The sequence below is a fragment of the Phyllosticta citribraziliensis genome, assembly GCF_038025025.1.
Source record: "Phyllosticta citribraziliensis strain CPC 17464 chromosome Unknown J3D65scaffold_11, whole genome shotgun sequence".
Classification (NCBI taxonomy): Eukaryota; Fungi; Ascomycota; class Dothideomycetes; order Botryosphaeriales; family Phyllostictaceae; genus Phyllosticta; species Phyllosticta citribraziliensis.
In genome coordinates, this window is record NW_027117348.1 from 1576523 (window position 1) to 1602713 (window position 26191).

General features: G+C 58.6%; 11 protein-coding genes across 11 annotated transcripts; 6 read left to right on the top strand and 5 right to left on the bottom strand.

The window, feature by feature from the left end:
- Nucleotides 1-592: 592 nt before the first annotated feature.
- J3D65DRAFT_107818 (uncharacterized protein) lies at nucleotides 593-1462 on the bottom strand. The gene has a single exon (XM_066793702.1). It carries the CDS (start codon nucleotides 1284-1286, stop codon nucleotides 624-626), a length of 663 nt encoding a protein of 220 aa, XP_066652147.1. The 5' UTR covers nucleotides 1287-1462; the 3' UTR covers nucleotides 593-623.
- Nucleotides 1463-1639: 177 nt separating this feature from the next.
- J3D65DRAFT_559164 (P-loop containing nucleoside triphosphate hydrolase protein) lies at nucleotides 1640-2586 on the bottom strand (the record flags this gene model as incomplete). Its single annotated transcript, XM_066797396.1, has 5 exons — nucleotides 1640-1789; nucleotides 1839-1973; nucleotides 2030-2227; nucleotides 2259-2409; nucleotides 2519-2586. 5 exons carry the CDS (start codon nucleotides 2584-2586, stop codon nucleotides 1640-1642), a joined length of 702 nt encoding a protein of 233 aa, XP_066652148.1.
- A 1569-nt stretch (nucleotides 2587-4155) lies between these two features.
- On the top strand, nucleotides 4156-8167 carry J3D65DRAFT_636993 (putative ubiquitin fusion degradation protein UfdB). Its single transcript, XM_066801453.1, has 3 exons — nucleotides 4156-4645; nucleotides 4695-6329; nucleotides 6376-8167. The coding sequence occupies exons 1-3, from the start codon at nucleotides 4616-4618 to the stop codon at nucleotides 7942-7944; spliced, it is 3234 nt and encodes a 1077-aa protein (XP_066652149.1). The 5' UTR covers nucleotides 4156-4615; the 3' UTR covers nucleotides 7945-8167.
- Nucleotides 8168-8372: 205 nt separating this feature from the next.
- J3D65DRAFT_671069 (uncharacterized protein) lies at nucleotides 8373-8985 on the bottom strand (the record flags this gene model as incomplete). The annotated part of the gene is made up of 3 exons (XM_066803362.1): nucleotides 8373-8510; nucleotides 8642-8841; nucleotides 8925-8985. 3 exons carry the CDS (start codon nucleotides 8983-8985, stop codon nucleotides 8373-8375), a joined length of 399 nt encoding a protein of 132 aa, XP_066652150.1.
- Nucleotides 8986-9193: 208 nt separating this feature from the next.
- On the top strand, nucleotides 9194-10976 carry J3D65DRAFT_636999 (Dna-J like membrane chaperone protein). The gene is made up of 3 exons (XM_066801454.1): nucleotides 9194-9836; nucleotides 9922-10167; nucleotides 10230-10976. Exons 1-3 carry the CDS (start codon nucleotides 9539-9541, stop codon nucleotides 10784-10786), a joined length of 1101 nt encoding a protein of 366 aa, XP_066652151.1. The 5' UTR covers nucleotides 9194-9538; the 3' UTR covers nucleotides 10787-10976.
- Nucleotides 10977-11324: 348 nt separating this feature from the next.
- J3D65DRAFT_637001 (diphosphomevalonate decarboxylase) lies at nucleotides 11325-12942 on the bottom strand. The gene is made up of 2 exons (XM_066801455.1): nucleotides 12768-12942; nucleotides 11325-12715 (listed from the first exon to the last, which is right to left on the bottom strand). The coding sequence occupies exons 1-2, from the start codon at nucleotides 12827-12829 to the stop codon at nucleotides 11587-11589; spliced, it is 1191 nt and encodes a 396-aa protein (XP_066652152.1). The 5' UTR covers nucleotides 12830-12942; the 3' UTR covers nucleotides 11325-11586.
- Nucleotides 12943-13111: 169 nt separating this feature from the next.
- J3D65DRAFT_559421 (cytochrome c1 heme lyase) lies at nucleotides 13112-13952 on the top strand (the record flags this gene model as incomplete). The annotated part of the gene is made up of 2 exons (XM_066797405.1): nucleotides 13112-13626; nucleotides 13676-13952. The coding sequence occupies 2 exons, from the start codon at nucleotides 13112-13114 to the stop codon at nucleotides 13950-13952; spliced, it is 792 nt and encodes a 263-aa protein (XP_066652153.1).
- A 59-nt stretch (nucleotides 13953-14011) lies between these two features.
- J3D65DRAFT_107939 (uncharacterized protein) lies at nucleotides 14012-16101 on the top strand. Its single transcript, XM_066793704.1, has one exon. It carries the CDS (start codon nucleotides 14250-14252, stop codon nucleotides 15915-15917), a length of 1668 nt encoding a protein of 555 aa, XP_066652154.1. The 5' UTR covers nucleotides 14012-14249; the 3' UTR covers nucleotides 15918-16101.
- J3D65DRAFT_107938 (Mur ligase) lies at nucleotides 16102-17730 on the bottom strand. The gene has a single exon (XM_066793703.1). It carries the CDS (start codon nucleotides 17571-17573, stop codon nucleotides 16287-16289), a length of 1287 nt encoding a protein of 428 aa, XP_066652155.1. The 5' UTR covers nucleotides 17574-17730; the 3' UTR covers nucleotides 16102-16286.
- A 172-nt stretch (nucleotides 17731-17902) lies between these two features.
- J3D65DRAFT_671075 (uncharacterized protein) lies at nucleotides 17903-19735 on the top strand (the record flags this gene model as incomplete). The annotated part of the gene is made up of 2 exons (XM_066803363.1): nucleotides 17903-17913; nucleotides 18040-19735. The coding sequence occupies 2 exons, from the start codon at nucleotides 17903-17905 to the stop codon at nucleotides 19733-19735; spliced, it is 1707 nt and encodes a 568-aa protein (XP_066652156.1).
- A 1409-nt stretch (nucleotides 19736-21144) lies between these two features.
- J3D65DRAFT_606377 (uncharacterized protein) lies at nucleotides 21145-21769 on the top strand (the record flags this gene model as incomplete). Its single annotated transcript, XM_066798440.1, has 3 exons — nucleotides 21145-21160; nucleotides 21253-21557; nucleotides 21635-21769. The coding sequence occupies 3 exons, from the start codon at nucleotides 21145-21147 to the stop codon at nucleotides 21767-21769; spliced, it is 456 nt and encodes a 151-aa protein (XP_066652157.1).
- Between the last annotated feature and the right edge of the window lie 4422 nt (nucleotides 21770-26191).

The following is a 26191-nucleotide window of genomic DNA, read 5'->3' on the forward strand; positions in this document are numbered from 1 at the left end:
GCAGTCAGTCAGCCAGTCGACGCAATCACGAATCAACAAACCAATCAAGCAAGTCTACAATGTCTTCTGTTGTATAGCGTTGTATCGCGTCGCACGGACACAAGGCTGGACTGAACTAGACGAGGCGGCAGAAAAGAGGAAAAGAAGAGGAAAGAAAGGAAAGTGAGGCGGCATAGTACGTTGGACTGACTGACTCCTTGAAGGCAAACACATCATGAGCAGACGCGAGGCGAAGCAGATTGTGCGTGGGGAGATTGCTGTGATACAAGGTTAGATGGTAGAGGGATATACAGCCAGTCACTGCATACACAGCCAGCCTCTAGTCTTGCAAGCTGGTCGACGGACAGAGCAGAGGCGAGCGGCGGTAGCTCAGAGGACGAACTCGCCAACTCGCCAGCTAGCCGTGCGCGAAGACGAGCCAAGTATCGACTCGACCGAGCTCCATCTTCGATGACAGCGCCGGCAAAGCGATATAACAAGGCAAGGCAAGGCAAGACATGGCACGACACATCCCGCGATATACCAGCATGCATCTCCAGAACAGACAGCGGGAACCACTTCGACAACACCATGAACAACGAAAACACACCCATCAGGCTTCAAAGCAATCAATTGGTAGACGCCTATGTAGATTTATTACACCTCCTATGCGCAAAGCAAGATGATACGGTACGGGGATAACAACAACAGTGACAGCGATGAGTGAGAGGGACCAGAGGAGTGCATGGGATGGGTTGGAGGACAAAGAAAGAAAAAAGGAAAGGGAAGAAGAGAGAAAAAGGGGCGGATGGGTGGGAAACCAGTGTAGAAGGAGAAAAAGAGAGCCGGCAAAAAAACAAACACACGCACCGATGGAAATGAGGTGGGTGGTGGTCGGTGGTGGTGCCCGGGCTGGGGTTGACATGAGATGGGGAGTGTATGGGTTTGCGGACAGACGGACGGACGGACGGGCGGGGAGAGGAAGGGAGCCGGTGGGGAGGACAGGAAAGAAGTGGTGGCGGCGGAATAGTACCAAGAAGTCTCTCTCTCCAGAGCAAAAGCCAGCAACGTTGTCGGTTTCTGCTAGTTGAAAAGGGAAAGGGAAAAAAAAAAAAAAAAGAGGTGCCTCCAAATGTGCTTCTCCCCCCTCCCCGACCCAATAAAAAAAGAAAACCATACCAGACCAGGCACAACGAGATGGATGGGATGATTGCGGGCGTGGGTGTGGTGCGTAAGATGTACTGGCGAGGAAAGGGAAGGGGCATGAGAGACCACAACGCAATCCTAACTTTCAAATCCGTGACCATAACACTCGCTCGCAGCTCAGCCAACCTGAGACATGTACCTTGTCCACCCACACATCCACACTCTCCCTCCCTCGAAAAGACCCCCCCCCTGCAGCCCGTCGTCAAAAACGGAAAGCCCAGCCAGCGCAAGATGAACGCCTCAGGTTGCCGAGAATGAGGAAGCTCTAATATGTGGGGATGGGCTCATTTAACTGAGAGAAGCGTCCACGCTTGTCTTCATTCACCGTACTCCATGATTCGCATTCGAGCTTCGTTCGAGGATATCAGAGCCCAGTGTGTAAAAGCCACGGACAAGTCCGACTCTGCATGCAAGACCCCAAGCAGCCGTGGCGGGTGGTGCGCTTGCGGGCAATTTACAGGATGTCGCACTTCTTCTTCTCCTTCTTGCGGGTGAGCAGGGCGGCACGTGTTGCGTGCTCAAAGACTTCTCTGACGCCCTCGTTGGTCTTGGCCGAGCACTCGAGGTACTTGAGCGCGCCAATCTTCTTGCGAACGTCCTCGGCCTGCGGCGTGTTAGTGTGGAGTCGAGAGGGAGATGGCGGCGTTGCATACCTGCTCAGGAGTGACGGGCTTCTGCGACGTCTTGTGCAGCTCCTCGATGGTCTTTTGGTCGTGACGCAGATCCTTCTTGCAGCCGACGAGGATGATGGGAAGGCCTTGGCAGAAGTGAAGGACCTCGGAGATCCACTGGTGGCGTGTTAGCAAGGGCGGCAACGAGGCAGACGACAGGAGGGTAGGCCGACCTTTTCCTGGACGTTGTCGAGCGAGTCGGGCGAGTCGACGGCAAAGCAGATGAGGATGACGTGCGAGTCGGGGTACGACAGAGGGCGGAGACGGTCGTAGTCTTCCTGGCCCGCGGTATCCCAAAGAGCTAGCTCGACGTGCTTACCGTCGACCTCGACGTCGGCGACGTAGTTTTCAAAGACGGTGGGGACGTAGACCTGGAGGCGGTATCAGCATCGGACGTGCGACAGATGCAGCGACGGTGGGAGGGTTATCAGCGGAGGGGTGGGTGGGTGGAGTGGAGTGGTCGGCGGCGGAACGAAGGGCGAGGCGACGGTGTAGGGGATGGGATGGGATGGGATGGGAGCTGACCTCGGGGAAAGTGCCCTTGGAGAAGACGCTGCAGAAGAATGGGCGTCAGCATGGCATCCATCAGGAGGGTTGCGACGGGCACAGCACAGGCGGCGTGCGTGGCTGTTGCAGGCCAAACAAACGGGGGAGCAACTCACATGAGCAGACAGGTCTTTCCGCAGGCGCCGTCGCCGACGATAACGAGCTTGCGACGAATCTCGGCCATCTGGAGTCGTCAACGGGGGGACTTGGTAGGGTGGATGGAGTGGCGTGTGAGGAGGAGAGGAGGTGGGTGGTGATGATGTCGGTCGGGGGTTGCGAGAAGAGGTTGAGGGTTCGGCGGGTTGAAGTCGGAGCGACGCACTTTCTGGGGCTAACAACAGCAGCACAGCCGCAAAGGCGTCTACCTATGGGGGAGTAAGGGGGGTGGACGGGCGGTCAAAGCTGGCCGCGCGGGTGGCTTTGGCGGGATGGCGGTGCAGAGGAACGGTCGGCGGTCGAGTCGGGGAGTGTCGGGTACAGTGGAGTGGAGTTGAAGAAGCTGAGTGGGAGGGAGAGAAGACAGTTGAGCGACGGTGGTAGTGGTAGTGGTAGTGGTGGTGGTGGTGGTGGGTGGGTGTGGTGTGGTGCGGTGCACGTAGCGTAGCGTAGCGGGTTGCCAGGAGCGCTGGGTGCCGGTGCTGGTGCTGGTGCTGCTGGTGCAGGCTGGGTGCTGGCCTCGTACTGGACTGGACTGGGCTGCCTCACCCTCTCCCCTTCGCCTTCGGCTAGCCCCGAACGAGCAGCCAGCAGATAACACTTCATTCAATTTCCACTCTCCAGCACCACTGTCTTCTCCTCGACTGCATTCACTCTGCAGCCCCGTGCATCCTCCTCCCATGCTGCTTTCGCGTCGCTGCTCGAGCACCGCCCTCTCGTGCTCCTCTTCCTTGGCCCTCTCAACACATGCGCCATGGCCAACCCACAACTGACTGCATCATCGTCCGCGTTGTACAGACCAGACGCGCTCCCAACCACTCTGCCTGCGTCACGCCCGTCCTCGTCATTGGTCGCGGCCTCCGGGAACAGGTGCATCTTGGCTCTCAGGCCTCAGCAGAGGCAATCGACAAGGCTGAAGACCCACTGCTCTCATTGACTTCCCCAGTTTTTGGTGCGCCTGGCTCTCTGTTTGTCCATTTGCTCAGCTCGCCCATGCCTGATCGTCGCTGTCCATTGGCCCTGACCACTCGCGAGCCTTTGTCCTTGTATGTCCGTCGCTTTGTGCGAGCACTATACGAGACCAAGACGACAATCTTCTGCGACACCGAGAGCAGCCTGGTGCTTCATCGGGATTGCGTAGGTCGTGCTGCTCAGGGACGAGCACGCGACCACTGCTTGCCCCTGGGACTCATCCCCGCCCAAAGCATGCGTGATGCATATCGCCATGCTGCTACGCCAGACAGCTGAGAGTCGACGATGATCAGATTGGTAATCTAGCACAACTGCTCCTGGATTCCAGCAGTGCGTGCTCGAATGCTCGGAGTTGATTCGCCGGCCAAGTTGATTTAGAAGGCGTCGACTTGGGGGCATATTGACGGAGCAAAACAAAACAGCGATAGGGAACAACTATTTGCGGCAAGCGGCCCTAGCTGCTGATAAGGTGAAATTACGACTGCAACAGCATTCGAAACCTTGACTTCCATGATATCCAACTTGTAGCGTTTGCCCAATTCTGGGTCGTTGAAATAGCCTCAGTTGGCGGAGACGAATGGCAGAATAGCATGTCACGATTCGACGTGTTTCGACTCTGCCTGCACGTTTCTGGTGACTGTAGGCTGGACTATCACCTCCCGCGAGCTATGTCCTGCCATCAAAACCGGGGGATTCAAACTGTTTTGATTGTCGGTGAAAGGTACATTGCCTAACCGCCGCCAGTAGAAAACGGCTGCGTTTCTAGATCACCAGTTTTTCTAAATATTCCATCCTCTACGCTACAGGTCGTACAGGGCCGGCGATACCATCAGCGCGACCTGCACGCGGGCTGGCTTTGGATGCTGCTCCGGCACTCGGCGACGCGGGCAGTCAGTACATCATCGCGCCCGCGGGCAAGCTGACCTTAGCATCCACTCGTCCTCATCGCCGACGTGGGTTGCTTGCTCAACACCTTCACATCCATCCAAACCCCCGCCATCGACCACGCATTCCCTCTACCGCCGCCATTTTTCTCCCACGCCGTCTCTTCCCCACAATTGCAACACGCCGTCATTTAGATCATCATGTCTGACACGCAATCCGAAGCCGACAAGGTATCTAGCTCCGCCGCTCTGTGCGCCGTGTTTAGCTCACGTTCGTCAGATCCGCAACAAGCGCCTGGCAAAGCTGGGAGGAGGCACGCCCTCAGTCTCTGCTTCACAGTCCTCCATCGATCCCGCCGCCGCACCAGGATCACCGTCACCAGGCCCCGCCGCACCCCAGACCGAACAGAGCGCACCCCGACCTGCGAGCATCGAAAGCTCCAAGGTCGCCACAGGCCCCGCCGCCAGCCCAACTTCACATCTCTCGCACAAGCCGGCCTCTCCTGCACCAGCGGTCGACATCTCACAGAAGCCATCGCTGCCTCAGAAGCGCGACAATGAGAGCGATACACCACAACGTCCGCGACCGGCGGCGCAGGAGTCTTTGGAGGTCTGGCAGCACAAGGCCTTGAGTCACATTTTCAGGGCAACCTTGGACGAGAATACCAAGCAGGACGCGCATGGAAACCGGCTTTCACATCTCCCGGGCGTCAAGTCGGACCTTGAGGACGCCGGCAGCCCATTGCTGCTGAGCACCAACGTGTTGGACCAGGCAATCTTGGAGGCGGCATCGAGCCACAAAAAGCCATTGGACTACCTGCTCGGATGCTGGAAGCGGGTGGCAAGACAGGCGCGGGGCGCGAGCACGGCAGACAAGAATGATCCAGGCCGTTCCGAGGTCCTGAAGGAGGCCCGGAGGCTTTGCATGAGCTATTGCATGTTCGCCGTGACGATGCCCGACATGTTTGGCATAGACTCGTGGCAGTCCAATCCCCTGGCTCCGCACCTCCTGGTCGACCCCGAAGACGACAGAGGCCTCTGCCACGACTTTTTGAATGAGGCGGTTTCCCGGTTCGAGGAGGACGAAAGCATCAAGGAAGCTTTGGTCGGGGCCATGGAGCAGCTGAGCATCGAGCTCGCGTCCAAAAACATGAACGATGACTACAAGGGCTACGTCCTGGCTCTGCGAAACGTCTCGCAATACCCTCCACTCATCAAGGCCCTTGCAGAGTCGCCCAGATTTCTGCCCTCCGACGTTGATGGCCCGAGGCTTGAGACGGACACTCTGCTTGGCCCGTTCTTCAAGCTGTCTCCGCTCCAGGCCGAGACTGCCTTGACCTACTTTTCAGACGCCCGCGGCAGGGACAAGTCGGTCACCTTGAACGCACAAAAGGCACTCCGCATGACCTTGTCCACTCATCATGACGAACTCTTCGAAGTCGCCAATCGCTTCATTCGCGTCAAGGACTCCCGGAGCAAGATGCTGGACTGGTTTGCGGCCACGGTGAACAAGAACCACAAGAGAAGGGCCATGCGAGTGGACCTGAAAAAGGTCTCGTCCGACGGCTTCATGCACAACGTCACCGTCATTCTCGACAGGCTGTGCGATCCATTCATGGACTCGACCTTTTCAAAGATTGACCGCATCGACATTGGCTACTTGAAGAGAAACCCACGGGTCGACATCAAGGAGGAGACCAAGTTCAACGCAGACCAGCAGGCCTCGGATGAATTTTACGACATGAAGCTGGATGGCGAAAACAACTTCATCACCGAGTGCTTCTTCCTGACAGTTGCTGCCCATCACTACGGCACAGAGGCGATCAAGAGCAAGGCCTCCCAGCTCCAAAAGGATGTCAAGTACATGGAGCGCGAACTGGAAAAGTTGGAGAAGGAAAGGCACAAGTACGCCCATGTAAGACGGCTCCACCCACTCCCCAAATCACCACTGACAATCCCAGAACCCAATCTCGCTTCGACAGTTTGAGAATGCCATCAAAAAGTACAAGGACGCCATTGAGAGGGCCCACTGCACAATTTTGGCGACTCAAGGAGTTCTCCTCGACGAGACTACCGAAGGACGCGCCATGCAGTTCATGCGCTACGTCATTGTCTGGCTGCTGCGCATCGTGAGCCCCGGATACCCACAGCAAAAGTTGAAGCTTCCTCTCCCCGAAGAGCAGCCAGAGGCCTTCAAGTTCCTGCCCGAGTACTTTTTGGAAGACGTGGTCGAGAACTTCAAGTTCATCACGCACATGATGCCGCACGTCATCACTTCGACGCAGTGCGAGGAGCTCATCGCCATTTGCATCACCTTCCTCCGCAGCTCGTCGTATATCAAGAACCCCTACCTCAAGTCTGGTCTCATCACCATCCTCTACTACGGGACTCTGCCATACTACGGCAAATCCAAGGGTGTCTTTGGAGACTTGTTGTTTGCGTGGCCGTTTGCGACCGACAACTTGCTGCACGCTCTGCTGCAGTTTTATATCGAGTGTGAGTCTACCGGCGCACACACCCAATTTTACGACAAGTTCAACATTCGCCTGGAAATCTTCCAGGTTATCAAGTGTATCTGGGGCAACCCCATCTACCGGGAGCATCTGGCCAGGGAAGCGAACCACAACCTGAACTTTTTCGTCCGCTTCGTCAACCTGCTCCTGAACGACGTCACCTTTGTTCTTGACGAGTCTTTTTCGGCGTTTACGTCCATCACCAACCTCACCAAGGAACTCCGGGACCCCTCGCATCTGGATGAGAATATCCGAAAAGAGAAGGAGGAGCTCTTGGAATCTTCCAAGTCAAGGGCCAAGAGCTACATGAGCCTTACCAATGAGACTGTGGCCATGCTCAAGCTCTTTACTGAGGCCTTGAGCGACTCTTTCACGATGCCAGAAATCGTCCAGCGCCTGGCGGACATGCTGGATTACAACCTGGACGCTCTCGTGGGCCCGAAGCAGTCGAATCTGAAGCTGGAGAACCCGCAGGAGTACGGCTTCAACGCCAAATCCATGCTTGCCGAGATTGTCGACGTGTACCTCAACCTCAAAGAAAAGGACAGTTTCCTCACAGCCGTGGCAAGAGACGGCCGCTCGTACAAGCCCGAAAACTTCAACAAAGCGGGCAACATCATGCGGCGGTTCGCCCTCAAGAGCGAGGAGGAAATCGCCACGTGGGACCAGCTCGCAGGCAAGGTGCAAGCGTTCAAGGAGGCCGACGAGGAGGAAGAGGCCGACCTGGGCGAGGTGCCCGACGAGTTCCTCGACCCGCTGCTCTTCGAGATCATGACGGACCCCGTCATCCTGCCCAAGAGCCGCATGACCATCGACCGCAGCACCATCCAGAGCCACCTGCTGTCCGACCCGCACGACCCCTTCAACCGCAGCCCGCTCAAGATTGAGGACGTCCTTCCGAATACCGAGCTCAAGGACCAGATTGCCGCGTTTAGGGCTGAGAGGAAGGCGGCGAAGAGGGCGGCTGTGGCTGCGACTGCGTCTGCGGGGGAGCCCATGGACACGAGCGGCGGTTAGTGGTTCCGCCAGGGGGATGTCGATTGGTTGGTTCGCATTATGGGGGCGTTCGGGAGTAGGAATTGGAGGCTGCGTTTTACAGCAGCGAATAATGCTCGCACCTATGCGCCCAGCAGAGGAATCGTACAGGTAGACAGTCAAACGAGCAAAAGGCTAGAAGCCCCGATGGAATTTCTCAAGCAAGGTAGTCGGTCTTTTTCCCACCTATCCATCATCTCCATCCATCCTGCCTGTGTGCATGCGTGCCTGCCCGCCCGCCTCCCACAACGCCTGCAAATGCTCCCTCCCGTGCCTATCGTACAACATGCGCTGCCTTTTTCCTTTTTTCCCTTCCGTTCTTTCATTCTGCGCCGACGACTCAAGACGTGCCTCTTATGTGTATACCGTGAATGCTTCTCCTTCGTAACGTCTCAGTTCGACTGTCCGTCTCAATTCGACTCGCCGTCTTCCTGCTCCTCCCGCTTGCCAAACACGTACGCCAGGCCGCCGCCGACGACGTTGACGGCGCACAGCCCGACCGTCACGCCGCGCAGGATGCCGCGCGCGCCGAACTTGGCGTACATTTTCTGATGGTGTGTGTGTCAGTCCAGCAGCAGTGTACCAACTCCACAAACTCCACCACCACTAAATTCACCACGAGCAAAATCCAAAAGCGACATGCCCTGAGCACACATGCTCAGTGTGAAAAGCAACGCACCTGCTTCCGCCGCATCGCCAACACGGCATACACGCCACTCCACGCGGCCGACATGCCGGCGGCGTCCTTCTTGAAGCCGCCCACGTTGATGTAGCTGGAGAGCAGGAGCAGCGGCGGGAAGAGCATGGGCAGCGTTTGGAAGGGGCGCGCGTGTTGCGCGAATATCAGCGCGGCCGTGACGGTGGGCGGGAACGAGTGCTCTGTTGTGTGTGCGTGGTGGGTTAGTTTGGGTCTGCGTTTGGAGGTTGGAGGTTGGATGGGGAGTGGTGGGAGCGGATTGTACCTCCCCATGCGCGCAGCATTTGCGCGGCGCTCTTGGGCGGCTCGCCGTCTGGTGTCGACATTTTGCCGGCGCTGGTTGTGTCGTGTGTCGTTGTTGTCGAGCTTGTTCTCCGGGCGAGAGAGAGAGAGAGAGAGGTACGGTAGACTTTCGTCATACGCGGCGGCAGCCAGCCAATGGCAGAGAGGGGCAGTGAGCCGGCGGGCGGGCGGGCAACGAGCTCCCGCCGGGCGGTGAAGCGCGAGACTGGACACGCTAGAACATTGAGAACACCTGCACCAACCGAACTACGTGCCCGCAAAAGAAAGATAACCATCCGCGTCGACGACTGCTGCTTTGACGCCCGACCGACCGCTCGACCGACCACTTCTCCGACCACTGCCTCGTTTGCTGAACAGCGATTAGGCCGCTGATTACAACAACCCACTACTTCTCTCCGCGTCTGGGGCCCCGCTGCGCCAACGCTCGCATCAACAACACTACCGACCTACCTACCAGCCAGCCAGCCAGCCCACCACGCCGCCCTGCGCGCAACAAACCACGCACCAACCGTCTCTCTCGCCTCACTCCCCCTCCACCACCACCACCACCCGCCGGCCCCCCTTCGTCCCACCTCCATGTCGGCCAAGGCATCAGGCGCGGACGCCGGCACCAACGGCGAAGCACGCAACCGCGGCGGCGCCAGCGCCAACGGCCACCACGACGGCAGCGCCGGGCGGGCGTACACGGTGGAGCAAAAGGCGGCGGTGCTGCGCATCAAGCGCTGCAGCCCGACGGCCTTCTACGAGATCCTGGGGCTGGAGGAGCGCCGCGCTACGTGCTCGGACGGCGAGATAAAAAAGGCGTATCGCAAGCTCAGTCTGCTCACGCATCCGGACAAGAACGGGTATGAGGGAGCTGACGAGGCGTTCAAGAGTGAGTTGTTCTCCTGTTGATTGTTGGATCTTGGGTGGAGGATGGTGGAGGTTGATGGCTGATTGACTGACTTGCGTCGTCCTAGTGGTGTCCCGCGCATTCCAGGTGCTGTCGGACGCGGACAAGAAGCAAAAGTACGACAAGTTTGGCGGCGATCCGGACAACAGGTTCGGGGGCGGCGCCTCCGCGTCGGCAGAATCGCCCTTCAGCGGCTTCCGGACAAGAGGAGGTGGTGGGCCGCGCGGACCAATGTTCGAGGAAGAGATATCACCAGAGGAAATGTTCAGGCAGTTCTTTGGCGGCGGCATGGGAGGCTTTGGAGGCCCGTTTGGTATGCCAGTCCCCCACCCACCACTTGTCGACTGATGCTCGATATTCTGACACTTATCCCAGGCGGCCCCGGCATCTTCGACACCGGCCCCGGCTTCGTCTTCAACCTCAACGGCGGGCCGGGCGTACGCGTGCACCAATTCGGCGGCCCACGCATGCGGCGACGACCGGCCAACGCCAACGCCGAGGCGGCCCCCAGCCTAGGCAGCGCGCTGCAATCGCTCCTCCCACTGCTCCTCCTCTTCATCGTGCCGCTCCTCTCGTCCCTCTTCTCTGGCGCCGGCAGCGGCACGCCGGGCCCCTCGATCCGGCTCGACTCGCCCGTGCCGCCGCACACGCACCAGCGCGTCTCGGAGCGCCTGCACATCAACTACTTCGTCAATCCGCACGAGATCGAGGACCTCTCGGCCCGCAAGCTGCGCGAGCTCGACCGCGAGGCCGAGGGCCGCTACATGCGCAAGCTCAACACCGACTGCGACGCCGAGTACGCCCGCAAGAACGACCTCTTCCTGGCCGCCAAGGGCTGGTTCTTCACCGACGAGGAGAAGCTGCGGCAGGCGCGCGATTTGCCCATGCCGTCGTGTGAGCGCTTGGCGAGCTTTGGGTATGCGAGGAGATGAGGACGGCGAGGTTGGGGAGCGTGTTGAGGTGCGGACGCGGATGCATTGGCGTTGGCGTTGTGTTGTTTGGGTCGTGGGTGTGGTCGTTGTCGTTGGGATGGATGGAAGCGGTTGCTTCGTCGCCTTTCTTGTAATCATGCTGTGCCAGTGTGGTACTTTACCTACTATATTATCTCCATCCGTCTGTTCCCTGTTGTTTGTGTTTACCGACTATCACTTGAACTGGACGAGTCACTTGCATTCCCTCCCATCCCGTCTCCTCTCCTCCTTCACGCCTGGCCTGAGTTGATTGATAGGAGGGGATCTGCGCGGGTATATATGTGCCCCCTTTTTCCCCTTGCTTTTCTCCTTTCCTCTCCACTACACCTCTCACATGCATAGCCTTACAACGCTACGCGTGGAGTAAGATATCTAGACTACGCCTCCAACTTCAACGTAAGTATCACAGGACACATAAGGGACGCAGAAGGAGGGCGAGGCGCTATGCCACAGCTGCACGTGTCAAAGCATATCCAGTTGCTAGCATATTGAAATGGAAGGCTTTTGTATCCCCGTGAATTGTGTTCTCTTCTATTGTGATCGAGTTCAAGCAGGCTCTGCTAATGAAAAGGAAAAGGCTTAGCTGGTTTATCGGCGTCTGTCTCTTTTTGTTGTTGTTTTTGCTGCTGCCACCGCCAGAGTTTCGTGTAGAGGGACAAAGGCTACCTACGCTGGATATGGAGAGAGGTAGGTAAGAGAGAGAGAGAGAGAAACGAGAAAGAAAACTTCTATTCAGCCCACGCGCTCGTCGAGCTGTGCGGTCATGCCTGGACGACCTCGCCCTTGCCGTCGATCAAATGGCTGTCCACACTGATGGGGCCCTCGCCCACGCCCGTCAGAATGACCCTGCTGACGCCGTCCTTGAGCGCCGCCGCCGCCTTGTCGTCAATCTTGGCCAAGCCGTCCTTGTTCTCCTGCACAGCGGCGCCCCTGCTGCTGGCCCAGCCGTCCTTGTCGCCCAGCAGCGCCTTGAAGACGCCCGCGATTTCCTTCTCGTGCTCGGCGAGGTAGTAGACCACGGCGTTGGGGCCGGCGTCGAACGTGTAGGCGGCGATGGTCTTGCCCGCCGCCGCGTTGATGCACTCGACGGCGCGCACCGCCGCGCGCGACACGTCGTTCATGTAGAAGATGGGCGGCTCCGTGTCGAGGCAGGTGGCGTGGAAGCTGTTGCTGTCTTTCATGGTGACCTTGCCGAAGGCCTCAAAGTCGCGGTTGCGCACGGCGTCCTCCATTTCGCGCATGCGCCGCGGCACCGTCTCGTTTGCGCGCGCCGGGAAGAGACTCGAGGTCGCGACCGTCGCCTGCATGCCCGTCGTGCTGCTGACGCCCTTCTTGGCCGCGCTGACGACCAGAATCACCGCCCGCATCTGCGGCCAGTGCGACGCCGGCGCCACCTCGTACGCCAGGCTGTCGCTGCCGTCGTCCAGGCTGCCCTTCTCCCACCCCACGTACCCGCCGAAGAGCGACCGGCATGCTGACCCGGACCCCTGGCGCGCGATGCGCGACAGCTCGGTCGCCGACGCCGGCAGCGCGTACAGGTCGGCGATGGCGCGCACCAGCGCCGCGAAGCCCGCCGCGCTGCTGGCCAGCCCGGCCGCCGTGGGGAAGTTGTTCTCCGACGCTATGCGGAGGGGGAACGTCGACAGCTTGGGCAGCGTTGCGTCGCTGGCTTCGAGGGCGCTGCGCAGAGCGCGAAGCTCGCGGAAGCAGGCCTGCGTGCGGGCACCGGACACGTCTTGCGGTGCGCCGTTGAGCAGAAGCGTGTCTGGCCCCGTGTAGCTGGTGCTGCAGGATGCCGTCGTGTGTGTGCGCAGGTCGGATTGCGAGAGCGTTACGGAGAGGGACGAATTGGTGGGAAGGTTGAGCTTGGGGTCCCGCTTGCCCCAGTACCTAGGGTCTCGCCGTTAGCCATTGTGGTCTGTTGAAAGGGATTGCGGCGTACTTGATGACGGCAATGTTGACGGGAGCGGTGGTGCTCGCGCGGTGTACGGTAGAGTCGGCCATGGCGGTTGGGCGTGGTGGTCAGCAGGACGAGGCGTGAGGTGGTGTTGAAGGGCGAAGAGACGGTGACGGGCAATAATTGTAACGTCGAGGGGTCAACCTAAACCAACGGTTCCAGTTCCGCTGCCAACGGGCGGACCCTGGCGTGCCTGCGTCCGGGATCTCGCCCTGGCCAAAGCTTGGCGCTGCTGCTTATTTCCGCCCGCATCGATTGTGTCATGGAGATTTTTTATCCGCCCTCCCATTGATCCAGTTCAACGCAACCACATTTCCCACTCCACCGCCATGGGTGCCGACGGAGACGCAGAGCCGAGCGTGTGCCCGGTCGACCACAAGAGCCGCGAGGCATGGATGGCCCAGGCCAAAGCCGCCGGCGCGCAGCAGCCCGACCAGCATCCACCGCATCCAATCCCTCCAGTGCCCGCAGCTCCCCCCAAACCCGCCGACCCAGGATGCGATTCTTCCAAGATGGACCAGAAAGCCCCGGCGCAAACGGCAGGCTCAAAGGTCCTTGGAGCCTTGGGGTTGAGCCAGGACCGAGAGATTTCGACAATCCCGCGGTCGTTCCCCGAAGCCAAAGTTGCGGCCGCTCCGGCAAACAACGAGCAAGAGTCTGGCGCGGACAAGTCGAGCGGCAACTGGATATATCCGTCCGAAGAAATGTTCTTCAATGCCATGAAGAGGAAGAACTTTGACCCCCGCGCCGAGGACCTGCACTCCATCGTCCCCATCCACAACGCCGTCAACGAGCGCGCGTGGAAGGAGATTAAGCAGTGGGAGGCCGGCAGGGGCTCCGACGTGTACGTTGAAGAATCGAGTCTTTTGTTTGCCATTGCTAACTTGCTACAGCTGCGGCGGCCCCAAGCTTGTTTCGTTCAGCGGCAACTCGCAAAAGCTCACCCCGAGAGCACGTCTCAACACCCTCCTCGGCTACCAGCCCCCCTTTGACCGTCACGACTGGATCGTCGACCGCTGCGGAACCCAGGTCGAATACGTCATTGACTTTTACTCGGGCAAAAACGAGGGCAGGCCTGGCAAGAGCCTGAACTTTTACCTCGACGTCCGCCCCAAGCTCAACAGCTGGGAGGCTGTCAAGACACGCATGATGATGTTCATGGGGATGTAAAGATATTTCTTCCGTCTTAGTTGCATTGGCTGGCGTTTGGTTGGGCGCCGTCGGCTGGCTGTTTTGGAAAGAGAAAGGATACCTCCGCTCTGTGCTTGTTGGAGTTTTCTGGAACACAACGTGTTGAATCCAGATGATTTGAAATCTTGTTCTACTGGGTGGAGCTCATTATGTGTTCTAACATACACAAAACATCTCTTTACTCAATCTCTTGTGTTTCATTTCAAAAGTTGCTGAGACTCGAGTTTTCGACGTCGGAAAATCTCCAGCGTCGAGTACCGCAACCTTTTCTTTTGCATGACAAGCCTCTTCAACTTTGGACCTTTTGATCTTTCAAGTCTGATGTCCAGAGGACGTTTGAGTTTGCCTTTTGTATGGCTGACTTGCTCAACAGTGAAAGTCCGCATCACTGAAGGAGCGCGGACTGGAAGAAGTGAAGTCCTGGACGTCTCGAAAGGCGCGGAGCACTCAAGCCTCTCATCAGGATGGAAAATAAAGCAGTCAAGTCCTGTACACCCAGAATGTCAGGAATTGACCACAATAGTGATTGGGAGCAGCCAAGTCCGGGCGTTTGGACAACGAGCATCCGGGCCCTGCCGCTGGATGAACACAGGAAGCATTCAAGTGATCTTGCATGCCACGCCCTCACCGTCGAGTCCAGGCGCGCTACAACGGCGCCCGCAGGCGGCATGGGCGCCGTGGATACGCTCTGTTTATAAATTTTCAAACTGTCAAATTTCTGGCTCACTACACACTCTACTCTCTGCACGACACTTCACTACGGGTCTAGCAACCACCATGCCCGCGCTCGAGTATCAGAATCACGTTCTGATGGATGGCCATCCGGAGCCAGTCTTTTGCACATTCTCCTTGACCCATCCGAGGATGCCCCAGCCGCCAGACGCGCTGCTTCAAGCCGACCCTCTCAAATACCTCAAGACCTTCCTCGTCCTCCTCCGCCCGTCCCGCATGCGCGAGAGCGAGCATGATTACAGCCCCATCAACTCGGACCTCATCTCCACCGACGACCGCAAGCAAACCATCGCCTGGATCAGCCCCAAGCTCATCAGCATCATGAACGACAACGCGGAGCTGGAGCGCCAGGTCAAAAACCAAGGACCCCGGCGCACCAAGGTCCTCAGCTCCGACGTCTACCAGCCCATCACGCTGCACAAGATGCGCGCCGAGAAGTGGAGCGGCAGCGACTTTGCCTTTTGCCTCACCGAGGCCATGAAGCGCCTGCCCAAGGAGGAGATCAAGAACACGCGCTTCATGGTGCGTCTGGGCCGCAACCCGCTGAATGGCGTTGCTGCCCGCTGCGCCGCCGACACGACGAGCCACCTCGGCCTCAGTATGCGCGCCTGGATCAACGCCCGCTGCCTCAATGGCAACGGCTCGCGCATGAACCTGCTGTGCAAGCCCATCGACGACCCCGACATACGCAACCACGCCCTCGCTCTGGAGGCCGCGCCGCAGCCGTCCCGTTCTTCATCGGCGCGCGCGTCGACTCCTCAACAGCTGCCCCAGGCCCAGCCTCAGCCTCAGCCCAAGTCGAAACCCCAGCCGCAGCCGCAGCCGAAGCCGAAGTCGAAGCCCAGAGGCAAGAAGAGGCGCTCCCTCGCTTCTAATCTCGACAGCGACGTCGACGACGACAGCGACCACGCCAGCGACTCGGACTACGCGCAGCCGCCGCGCAAGAAGACGGCCACGGCCACGGCCACGGCCACTCCACCCAAGCCCAATCCCAAGTCCAACCCCAAGTCCAACCCCGTCAAGGCTCAGCAGCAGAAGCCGCGCGCCGGTCCTCGCGCTCCCGGCAGTCCAGCAGCCGCGGTCGCGCGTCCCACCTGCCCCTCGACGCCGGCTGGCAAGCAGATCCAGGTCAAGGAGGAGATGTGGTCGTCGTGCGTGTTTACACCTCCTATTCTTCTACGTGCGGGCAGTTGGCTAATGCGTTCGTTGTAGGGCTTGATTGCGGTATTGCTTTGCTCTCTGCATGTGTTGGCGGCGGCGTTGGACGAGGCCGTAGGCGCGGACGTTGGCGTTGGGTGGTGGGGTGTCAAGGTGTCGGCGCCACACGTTAAAGCGGTGACGGGGTTTTTTTCTCCTTGGTCTTGGGGAACGGATTTGTGGTCCTTGAACACGGCATGGAGACCGGGAGTTTGGGGGTGCACGATTGGCTGCGCTGGCCGAATTGAAAGGAGTGAACGACGTTGGAGAAGGCGGCTCTGGGTATACAAGGTCTCTGCTAAATGAGGTGCGGTTCGAGTACTCAAACCAACTTTTGTTCCTTTCTTTACTTTTATCATCACGTCATTCGTGCAGCAGCCCGTTTCACGTCGAAGCCTTGAATTGGCCCGCCGGCCTGTCTCTGAGCAGGCGCATCACATCGGACACGAGATACAGACTACCTGCAACCACCATGGGCGCGTCTCCGCCGCTATTACTTGCAATCTTTGCACCCGTCTCCAACCCCCGCTGGACGTCAGGGCCCGCAGCAACGGCCTCGTCGAGCTTGACCAGCTGGTTTGCCGCAGAGACGACGTCCGCGGCAGGCGTGGGAGTGACCCAGGGCATCCCGTCTACGGGGCCGAACTCGACGGCTACGAGCGAGTCGCCGTCTTTGAGCAGCGGCCGGAACATTTCCGACACGTCCTTGCCGCGACTGACGGCGAGGACCCAGACGACGTGGCCTGGCCCCTTCTGCCGGAGCGAGTTTACGCGGCTTGCGAGTGCCAGGGCAGAGTCTGCGTTGTGGGCGCCGTCTAGCAGCACGGGAGCGGAGCGGCCGGTGATTGGGCTTAGATCGATGCTCTGCAGGCGTCCCGGCAACACCGTGTCTGTGAGGCCGTAGAACAGACTGAGTTCGTTGGCGGGCTTGCGGCCGAGGGCTTCCAGCGCAAGACAGGTAGCCTTGTGAGCACAGCCAATGTTGAGGAGCTCGTGCGGCGCATACGTCCTCGCCTGGAGAAACTTGGAGTACTCCGAGTCGCTCTGCGGCGCGCTGGGTAGGCCGTCGACCTGGTAGATTGGTCCAGCCAAAGTCTCTTTTGCGCGCTCCGAAATGACTTGCAGGACAGAGGGCGGATTGGTGCCAGCAACCACGCACGGCACGCCAGGCTTGAGGATGCCGGCCTTTTCGGCAGCAATCTTTTCAATCGTGTCGCCCAAAAAGGCCTGGTGGTCGAGGCCAATCTTGGCAATGACCGTCACCAAGGGGCTCTGCAGGACGTTGGTCGCGTCGAGACGGCCGCCCATGCCCGTCTCGATGACGCCCACATGGATGCCGGCGCGGGTGAAAATTTCAAAGGCAGTGGCCGTCAGAACTTCAAACTCGCTGGCGTGGATGCCCTCTTGCTCGCTGCGGCTCTGGACCAGGCGCTCGATCTCGCGGAAGAGCGACTCGGCGACGGGCTCTTCGTTGATGTTGATGCAGTCCCAGCGGTCGACCAGGTGCGGTGAGGTAAAGCGGCCGTGTGATACGCCAGCCCTATGCAGCATGGCCGAGGCTGTGGCGCAGATGGAGCCTTTGCCGTTGGTGCCGGCCACGTGAATGGCCTTCCATGGCAGCGGAGTGTTTGCAAGCAGCCGGGTGATGCGCGCGAGGCCCAGCTCAATCATGTCTGGATTGTGGACACAAGGGCGGTGTTGTTTGGTGCCGTGGGTGCGAGAGCGGAGAATGGAAGCATCTGAGGTCGTCGAGCTTCCTTCCCGCTCCGGCTGTGCCTGAGTCAGGCTCGCGATTGGCCGGCGGTCCGTGCCAGGCTAGTCCCGTTTGGGCCGTCTCACCCCGGATTGTCGCTTGTCGCGATGGTTCGTTTCTCTCTACAATCTCCTCCCACTCCCCAGCTTCCATCCCCTTAGCCCGTCCTGCCCATCGCCTGCAGTCGCTGCATTGTCGCTCGTTTCTCCGCACCCCTTTGCGCCACCGAAGCCGCCGATTTCCAGCCATGGGCCTTGAGTGAGTAGCCCACGCGCCTCGCGGGCCGGTGCACGCGCGTCGCGCGCAGCTCCAGCCTCACATGCGCTCCGCTCCGCCTGAGCGCATCCACTTCCATCAGCTCCGTGGCTGACATGTACTGCGCAGACTCTGGAGCTACTCCAACGACTCGCCGCGCAAGGCGTGCGCGACCAAAGCGGACCCGGCGGCCCTGTCGCGTTCCCCCATCCGTCGCCGCCATGCTCCGCCCGTGATCCGCCGTACCATCGATCTCCGCCGCATCCCGCCATCCTCATTCGTCTCTCCCTCCGTCCGCGACGCCTTGGCCGCTGCGGACGCAACGAGGCGCTCTCACAGTGTCGAAACCGCATCTCCGCCTGACTCGGAAGAGTCTGATGAGCCGCCGCGCTTGGAAGATGCGTCGGTCCGCCGCGAGCCTGCAGACCTCCATGTGGACCGGCGCTATCTTGGCATGGATTTGACTTCGCGCCCCTCGAGAGACTCCGACGCCAGAGACGTTGATGGACCTGCCCGGTCTTCACTCCAAACGGGTGGCTCTGCTAGGGCAACAAGCACCAGTGGCATTGGTCCTCTCCGGCGCGCCCGCCCGCTTCGTGACGACTCCCTTGAAATTGCCAGACGCGCCGTCAACAGGCGATCGGCTTACCTTTCAGGGCGTCAGAGATTGCCGCGCCCACATTCCGACCACACTGGTGAAGAGGCGTACCGAGAACGCCGCGCTGCCAGGAGGGAGGCCAGAGAGATCGCAGAGATTCTCGAGAGGGCGCGAAGTAGTGTACGTCCCGAGAGATCCACAGCCCAAGTTTGGGTGCCGGAAGCCGCGGACTTTCCACCTTTGAGACGCATGGGTCGACGTCAAGTCACTGACGGACCACTACCTCCTAGCGGCTTGCGTCAGAGCTCTCTCCGCGAGTCTTGGGGTCCGGGCAACGTGGATGGCCTTGGTGACCGCGAGCGGAGCGTGAGCTCTCCCCCGTCTGACCACTGGGAGACGATGCTCACGACAATTACACCTGATCCCCAACTCCCAAGCGCACATTCGTCGTTCACGTCGGCCGCTGCGTCTGCTTCATTCTCTACATCCAACACGACTTCCCAGGCTGGGACTCAGTCTACGCGCTCGGCTTCGGATGGCTCTACACCGACTGACCTCACTGAGCCGATGATACAAGGAGGCTGGGAGGAACAGCTGTTTTGCGAATCTGATGAAGATTATGACGGGCAGGTGGTTGAACGCTTTCCCGGGTTTGATGACCTCGATGATGATCAAGGCTCTCGTCGCCGCACAGAGCAGCGAGACCGCAACGTCTGGACGGCTGCTCCCTCGCCTCCAGCCCGCAACCCCGGTCGTTACTCTTCGGATGCGCACTCGCGCTTGCGAGAAATCACCAACATCATCCAAAACTACAACACAGACCGTGCGCCATCTGCCTCTCGCTCGCAGTCCCCGAGATCGCGCAATCACGTGCCCGACGTCGTTGACGGGTTCATTGACGCTCCGGCAAATGATGACAGACGCGACAGTGCGGCCGTTGTCCCCAATGTGAGCAGACCGGGGTCCGCTCAAAATGAGCGGAATGAGCGGAGCCGAGAGGCCACGGCGGAGCAAGAGTCGTTTGACATGTACATTGTCGACCCGGACGATCCAGACCAGAGGCCAAACAGGGTGCCGACACACTCGCTACACGCACCGGACGACCAACCGCGAGGGCGCGACTACCTGCGCGCAATCGCTGATCATCTAGGATTGGAGCACGGACGGCTCGCGCAGGAGGATCGCAGTGCAGATGACATACTCGACGAGATACTCGACGGAGCGTGACCAGGCCGGTGTATGACTTTTTGACGGATTCTGATTCCGTTCGCAGCAGAGGCGTGGCGGCTCTGTGGAGTGGGAATAGGCCCCGGAGCCTACGGTTTGAATCGACCCAAATGGACGATGCTCATGCGGCAAGTCTGGGCTTTTGATCTTTCATCTTGCGGAACAGCAGGCGTCCTGAGAATGGTTTGCTTTTCTTGGTTTGTGTTGCAAAAGTTGATGGCCGAATGAGGTGCGGTCTTGGTTTTGCCTACCTATCAAAAGTTGCGATGCGGTAATTCACAGACGGCCTTGGACAACTTCATGTTGGTGGTTTTTTCATCGGGAGCGGTTTTGGGCGTTTAGACATTGACCAGAGATTATGCCGATCCGACGAAGCTACGGCTTGCGAGCTTTTGAATAGCTGACGAACGAATGAGACGAATTGAGATTTACGCACGTCCTGGCCTTTCCTGAGCACGTTGGCTTTTGAATCTATGTATCCAAGATGGTCGTGCTGTATTGTAATTATGTGTCTTCCCAACGTAGGGGAGCTGAGAGTGGATGACTGCTCAACCAATCAGGTTGCTCCATGGCGGCACGCTGGCGCTGCTGGCCAACGCAGGCGAGGGATGGGTCTCGATGTCACTTTGCGGAGCAAACTTCGGCTCTGGTTGGTTCCTTGAGTACATCGTGCCGTGGGGAGCGGGGTAAGGTAGAGCTTCAGCCACACATGACGTTCGTTGTTGGCGCTACTTCCCAGGTGCTTTCTGTTTGCACCGGCACCATTCAATTGCGGCTGGTGTTTGTGGGTGGCTCTTGTTTGTGTCTGGGCTGTCGAATAAAGAAAGGATGAGCCACGAGCTTTGGTTTTCTTTGGACTCTTTGGTGGATTGCAGTGGTGCGCGTGTTGTATGGATGTTTTGGGAGTGTGGGCTTTGTTGGTTGTGGTTCCGAAGAAGCTTCCAGCTCGCAAGCAAGGCACACCTCACTCCACTCAATCCACCTTGCCACGGCAGCCACAGACCAGCAAATGTCGTTTCATGGGATGGTGTCTGTGGTGCCGAGATGGCATTCCAGTCCAATCCACAGGCATCTTGTTCTGGACTAGCGCTGGGGCATCCCGAGTCCTTACCTGCTTGAGTGCCATTTCGTCATTGGCACGACATTGTCGCTGCTGTGGCTGAAAGGCTGGGGTGGCAGTACCGGTCTGGTACTGGTTGGTAGTAGTCATGATGGCATTTCCTTGAACGGACTGGCCTGGTCGGGGCTGGGCGGCTGTTGCGTCGTCGTCCTTCCTTCATAAAGACCGTCATTCTCGTCACTCCATCAACCACCATTGACCTCGTTGACCTGTCTACCTTCAGCCTCTCACGACCACCACCTCGCTGCTCTACGTTCGACACTCAAACAAACACTTGACCTTCATCATCATGGCTACGCTCCACTGTACGCCGTCCCCCTCTCTCACCATCCCTTTGCCCACCCTCTCCATCACCTCAACCACGGCACACATCGCTAACAGCACGCCCAACAAACAGACCTCCCGCCCGTCAAGCCCAGCGCCATCGCCTTCGGCACGGCCTACACGCACGCCATCTCGCTGGCGGTGCTCGGCCCCGTCTTCGGCTCGGCGTACCGCGAGGCGCAGCGCGCCAACACCAAGGAGGAGTTCTTCCGCAGCAAGGAGACGGCGACGGCGGCCGCCAGCTGGGGCAGCAGCGTGCTGGGCGGCGTCGTGCAGACGTACGGCGTCGCGGCCCTCATCAATGCCACGGGCACTCTCAGCTACAAGGGCGCTGCGTACCTGGGCAGCTTGGTGTTTTTGGCCAGCTCTGGCCCCTCGGTAAGTCTTTGTCTTTTCTGTTTTTCTGTTCTTGTTCTTGTTCTGGTTTTTGCAAGTGCTGATGTGTGGTTTTGCAGTTGATCTCGGCTTTCATCACTGAGAAGCGTCCCCTCGACACCATTGCCGTCGGCACCCTCACGCGCCTGGCCGAGACGGTCGGCCTCAGCTTGATCCTGACGTACTGGGGCACCCGCACCAATCCCTTTGACTAAACGCGTGCTTGCGCAGTGACGACGGAGGAGGAGAATACCAAGGCAGATGGTGGTGGAACCTGCCGTTGCTAAATGAGTGAGAGGGTGGGTCTGGGATTTGCGGCGTTGTACGAACATCAGGGAAATACATGCGATTCAAGAGTGCCATGCTGTCGATCTGCGAATGATGCTGCTTTGCCATGGCGTGATGACGGCAATGTGTGGTGCTTCGATCGATGGAGGATGAGGGCCGGTCCCGTCACTGCTCGTTCACCCTGACGTCATGGCTCAGCCACGCCACTGCCGCGGCGGGAGGAATCAAGGATCAAAACGCTTCCGCAACATCATCCCCATTCAACCACCTACCTTGGCTAGGTTCCTAAAACCTATCCCTGCAGCCGCGGCAGCGCCAAAGACGACGCGTCGAGCCAAACTACATGTACCACATGTACGTGCAGCAGAATGCTTACGACGCGGCCGTCGCTAATCGAGACAAGTCGACCAGTGCTGTTGTTGGTGTTGTTATTCTTCGGTTGCACATGCCCCTTTCTCGCGCGCTGCCTGTGTTTTGCCGCCGTGATGCAATACCGGTAGGAGTAGGGGTTGGGGTAGCGAGCCGCGGCACAGTACCGTACACGCGTACCGCAGCGCCTGTCGACCTTGCGCTACGCATTGTGAGACGGTTGCCGGGCGGACTAAGGGATGTAGGTAGGTGATTCGGTACTGGAGCAGGACGACGCAGATGGGGAGGCAGGGAGAAGCGCGCGGAGTCAGGAGTAAGGTAGGCAAGGTCGGTGCGGGAGTATTGCTTTAGGTACCCAGGTAGGAGTAGATGCAGGTAAGGAGTTGGAGAGATGAGGAGAAGCACGCGAGCAACAGCCAGCCGGCCAGCGCGGACAGAAGAGCGGCGTCAGCTCGCTCGCTCGCTTGTTTGCCTTGGTGAGCGAGCCATACGGCGGTGCCGTCTACTACGTGCGCAGGCAGCAGATAGATAGTGGCGATTTGAGGCGCGTACCGCGGTTAGTCGTTCGCGTGTTGGGGGTGGGTACATGTAGGAACCAGAGCGTGGATTTGGGAATGGAGCAGTAATGGCAGTGACAATAAGATCCAGAAATAGAGCCGATACTGTATGCGCTCGTACGGCACAGGGGGGGGGCGTCTGCAGCTCGTGGCGTGTTCTGTACGAGTTCCGTCAGGTTCTTGTCTGAGCTGCATGAGGACTGCGGTACGGTGCGGTGCGGTGCGGTGCGGAGCCGCTGGCCGCGCTGCCTCCCTCCCACTCCTGACCTGACATGCCTGACCAGTGCAAGTAAGAGAGAGAGAGAGAAAAAGCAGGGCATGGCGCACGCACGCACAGCCTGCCCGCCTGCCTGTGCCAGCTCCTTTTTCGCTGCTGCGTATATAACCCACACATCCCCCCGGTCTTGATGACTGCTCCGCTCTCCGTCTTTCCAGTCTCCACCACTGTTCCATCCGGCCTCCCTTCTCCTGCTCCGTCAACAATCATCATCAATACTACCACCATCCCGATCCCCATCATCCTACGTCTGCAGATGCCGAGTGCCGCCCCCCGGATCCCACCACCGACGTCTTTTCCGTGGACCACAACTACGCCTTGAACGACCGCTCCTCGCCGCCGTTTGCTTACCTACTTTGTGAACGCAACGCACCTGAAATCCCCAAATTGCCGGCTCTCCTTGGACCGCTCTTCCCTCCGACCAGGTCATTCAAGGACCTGGATACCCATGGGCTGAGATAGACCCACCACCAAAAGGCCTCGAAGAAGAATCCAAACGACTCCCGATTCCGCGTCCACTACTCGAACGGCACTCTGCTGCGTTGCCGCTCTAGTTCCCGGGTCCAAGCGTTTCATAACCTTTGCTGCCAGGCCAGCAGGTTTTTTTGCCAGACACTGTTTTTGGGTCATTCAGTTCGGCCCTTTTGCCCGCCCTTTTTCTTGTTCTCTCCTGAAACTCTCGACTGCGGGAGAAAGAAGGCAAGACATCACGCGACACGCTCGGAATTAGTTGTCCAGCGCCACAACTCGCAACGACAGCACGCAAGATACCTGGCACCACCATCACCATCAGCACACCAGCACATCACCTAAAAGAAAAAGAAACAATCTCCTCCGTTCCCATTGACCACCGCAATAATGCCTCCCTGGACTTACCTCCCCGCCCTCCCCGTCTCCACCCCCATGCCCGCCGCCCACAAATCCTCAAAGATCTGGACCGGCAAGAAGACCCTGTCGCCTCCGCCGCCCGACGCTGCGCAGCAGCAGCAGCACCAGCAGCAGCGCGACCAGCAGCGCCCGGAGCCTGCCTCGCGCGGCGCCTCTGCCGACGACGACGCGGATGCGCGGCATGCTGGCGACGGCCGGTGATGCGCGAGTGAGCGAGCGAGCTGACCTGGCTGGGTGGCTGGGTGGCTGGTTCGGAGTGGAGTGGAGTTATTAATTGGATTGGATTGTGTTGGGGTGTCTGAAGTGCCGCTGGGGTGTGAGTCGTGCAGTGGAGTGGATTGAAGATCAGGCCGAGCAGCGCCGCTACCGTTGCGGCACCTGTCCGGGTCGTGTCATGTTGTTTGGATCATTGAACGCAGGAGTCTGCGTCGTTGATCGTTGGTCGGTCGTCGGTCATTTGATGCATTTCGTTCTAGAGATTTAGAGTACTCAACGGGCGTACTTGGTTGTATGTACGTGCGCCAATTGGATGACGCAGCGGCTCGCCATCTCCTGCTCTGTGGTTTGTTTAGCTGCTGCTCGTCTTCAAGCCAGCCAGCCGGCCGTTGAGTGGACGGAAGATGAGAAAAGGAGAGGAGAGGAGAGATCTGTCTGTCTGTGTCAGTTCATCAGCATTTCCACCACATCAACCCCGGCGTCAACCTAGAGAAGAAAAGCCATCATCCTTTTCATCCATTTATACTCAACACCAAAATGCAATAACACTGTCCACAAACACCAACCATCAAGCAAAAACACAAAAACACAACCACCAAGCAGTCATTTGTCGTTCGCTGCTTCACCGCGACAGTCATATGTCGCCCTGCCTTCACCTGCAGGCGCGGCGGCGACGTGTGCTGGTTGCAGTGTGTTGAGGAGGGTGGGAGACGGGGAGTTTTATAGGTGGTGTGGTGGATGTGTGGCGTGCCGTGGGCGGTGGTGAGTGAGGACCTGATGGCGGGTGAGTCAACGGGGTCGTGCGCGTGGCATAGGCACGGGGAGGCATGGGGAGGCACGTGTAAGCGCTGGGAGCAGTCATGCGCTGCGCTGTGCTGTGGTAGGCTTGGGGTATAAAACTACACCTCCTTGCGCCCATACCTTTCTCTCGTCAAAGTGACTTGCGGAGTTGGTCTAACTCACACCTCCTAGCGAGATGCCACTCTTCTGCTCTCTGCAGCATTGATTGCTGCTCGCAATGACTCTTTTTTCTTTTTTCCTTTTTGCTTGCTTGCTTGCTTGCTTGCTTGCTTGCGCTCTAAAAACCCCTGATTCCTCTTTTCTGCTAGCGGTGATCGTCATCTGATAGTGCTGACCAGCTCAAGTATTCCTTACAGCAGAGCAGCATCACTACACAACCATGACGAGTATCGCTGGAATGCCACGCTAGTGACAGCGGCTCCGGCTACACAAAAGCAAAGACGAAAGAAGCAAGTCGGCGATTGCGGCATGACGGAGCGAGGAAAGTAGCCACACTCCAGTGTCTTTGTCGCTCAACTCGCCAATTGATGGTTGACGGATGCAGGCAGACAGCGCGGTCAGGATGGCAATTTATACCTGCCTCCCATGAGTTCTTCTTCACACGGAGAAATGGCGCGAGCGCATGCCAAAGCGGTCGTTAATGACGCAGTGGCGTCGGAATCAGTGGTATAAAAGTCTACCAGCCCGCCTCTTTATTCCTCTCATTGTGCTACTCCAAGAGTCACGACCTCCACACATAGAGAGACATTGGTACTTTGCGCGCCCGTCGAAACTCTACAAGTTCTGCACTTTTTCCTGGTTTGTCTGGCTTGAAGATGATGGAATTGGAAAATCATTCAGGGGTCATGACGATGAGTACCGTGATTACTGCGCGAATGCACGTCAACACCGCAACAGAATAATAAAGAAAGTCGCCGCTGACCGCAGAGAAAGAGGAGGGAGCGAATATCTGCTGAAATCCAGTGCTCAAGAACACAGTGGCTCTCTTTCTGGGATATTTCCGATGGTTCATAAATCCACACCCTCCGTTTTGCGGGAAGCAGATGTAGGCAAAAGATAGAGCGACTAGGAGATTTTTATACCTCTAACTCAGCACTATCACAAGGAAAATGCGCGGCCACATGCCATCGCGCCCTCTATGCGCCATCTGATCGCATCACGCGAGCGCGCTCTATCCTCTACGCTCAGTTTCCAACCCGGCAAGTATAAAAACAGACCCCCCTACTCTTGATCCTTTCCTC

Bases quoted from the DNA above. Each gene is read 5' to 3' on its own strand.
- J3D65DRAFT_107818 (XM_066793702.1), bottom strand. From the start codon at position 1,286: ATGGTCACGGATTTGAAAGTTAGGATTGCGTTGTGGTCTCTCATGCCC.
- J3D65DRAFT_636993 (XM_066801453.1), top strand. From the start codon at position 4,616: ATGTCTGACACGCAATCCGAAGCCGACAAG. The intron at 4,646-4,694 runs GTATCTAGCTCC...CACGTTCGTCAG, and splicing joins CGCAATCCGAAGCCGACAAG to ATCCGCAACAAGCGCCTGGC. The intron at 6,330-6,375 runs GTAAGACGGCTC...TGACAATCCCAG, and splicing joins AAAGGCACAAGTACGCCCAT to AACCCAATCTCGCTTCGACA.
- J3D65DRAFT_636999 (XM_066801454.1), top strand. From the start codon at position 9,539: ATGTCGGCCAAGGCATCAGGCGCGGACGCCGGCACCAACGGCGAAGCA. The intron at 9,837-9,921 runs GTGAGTTGTTCT...GCGTCGTCCTAG, and splicing joins AGCTGACGAGGCGTTCAAGA to TGGTGTCCCGCGCATTCCAG. The intron at 10,168-10,229 runs GTATGCCAGTCC...CACTTATCCCAG, and splicing joins AGGCTTTGGAGGCCCGTTTG to GCGGCCCCGGCATCTTCGAC.
- J3D65DRAFT_637001 (XM_066801455.1), bottom strand. From the start codon at position 12,829: ATGGCCGACTCTACCGTACACCGCGCGAGCACCACCGCTCCCGTCAAC. The intron at 12,716-12,767 runs GTACGCCGCAAT...GCGAGACCCTAG, and splicing joins GTCAACATTGCCGTCATCAA to GTACTGGGGCAAGCGGGACC.
- J3D65DRAFT_107939 (XM_066793704.1), top strand. From the start codon at position 14,250: ATGACAAGCCTCTTCAACTTTGGACCTTTTGATCTTTCAAGTCTGATG.
- J3D65DRAFT_107938 (XM_066793703.1), bottom strand. From the start codon at position 17,573: ATGATTGAGCTGGGCCTCGCGCGCATCACCCGGCTGCTTGCAAACACT.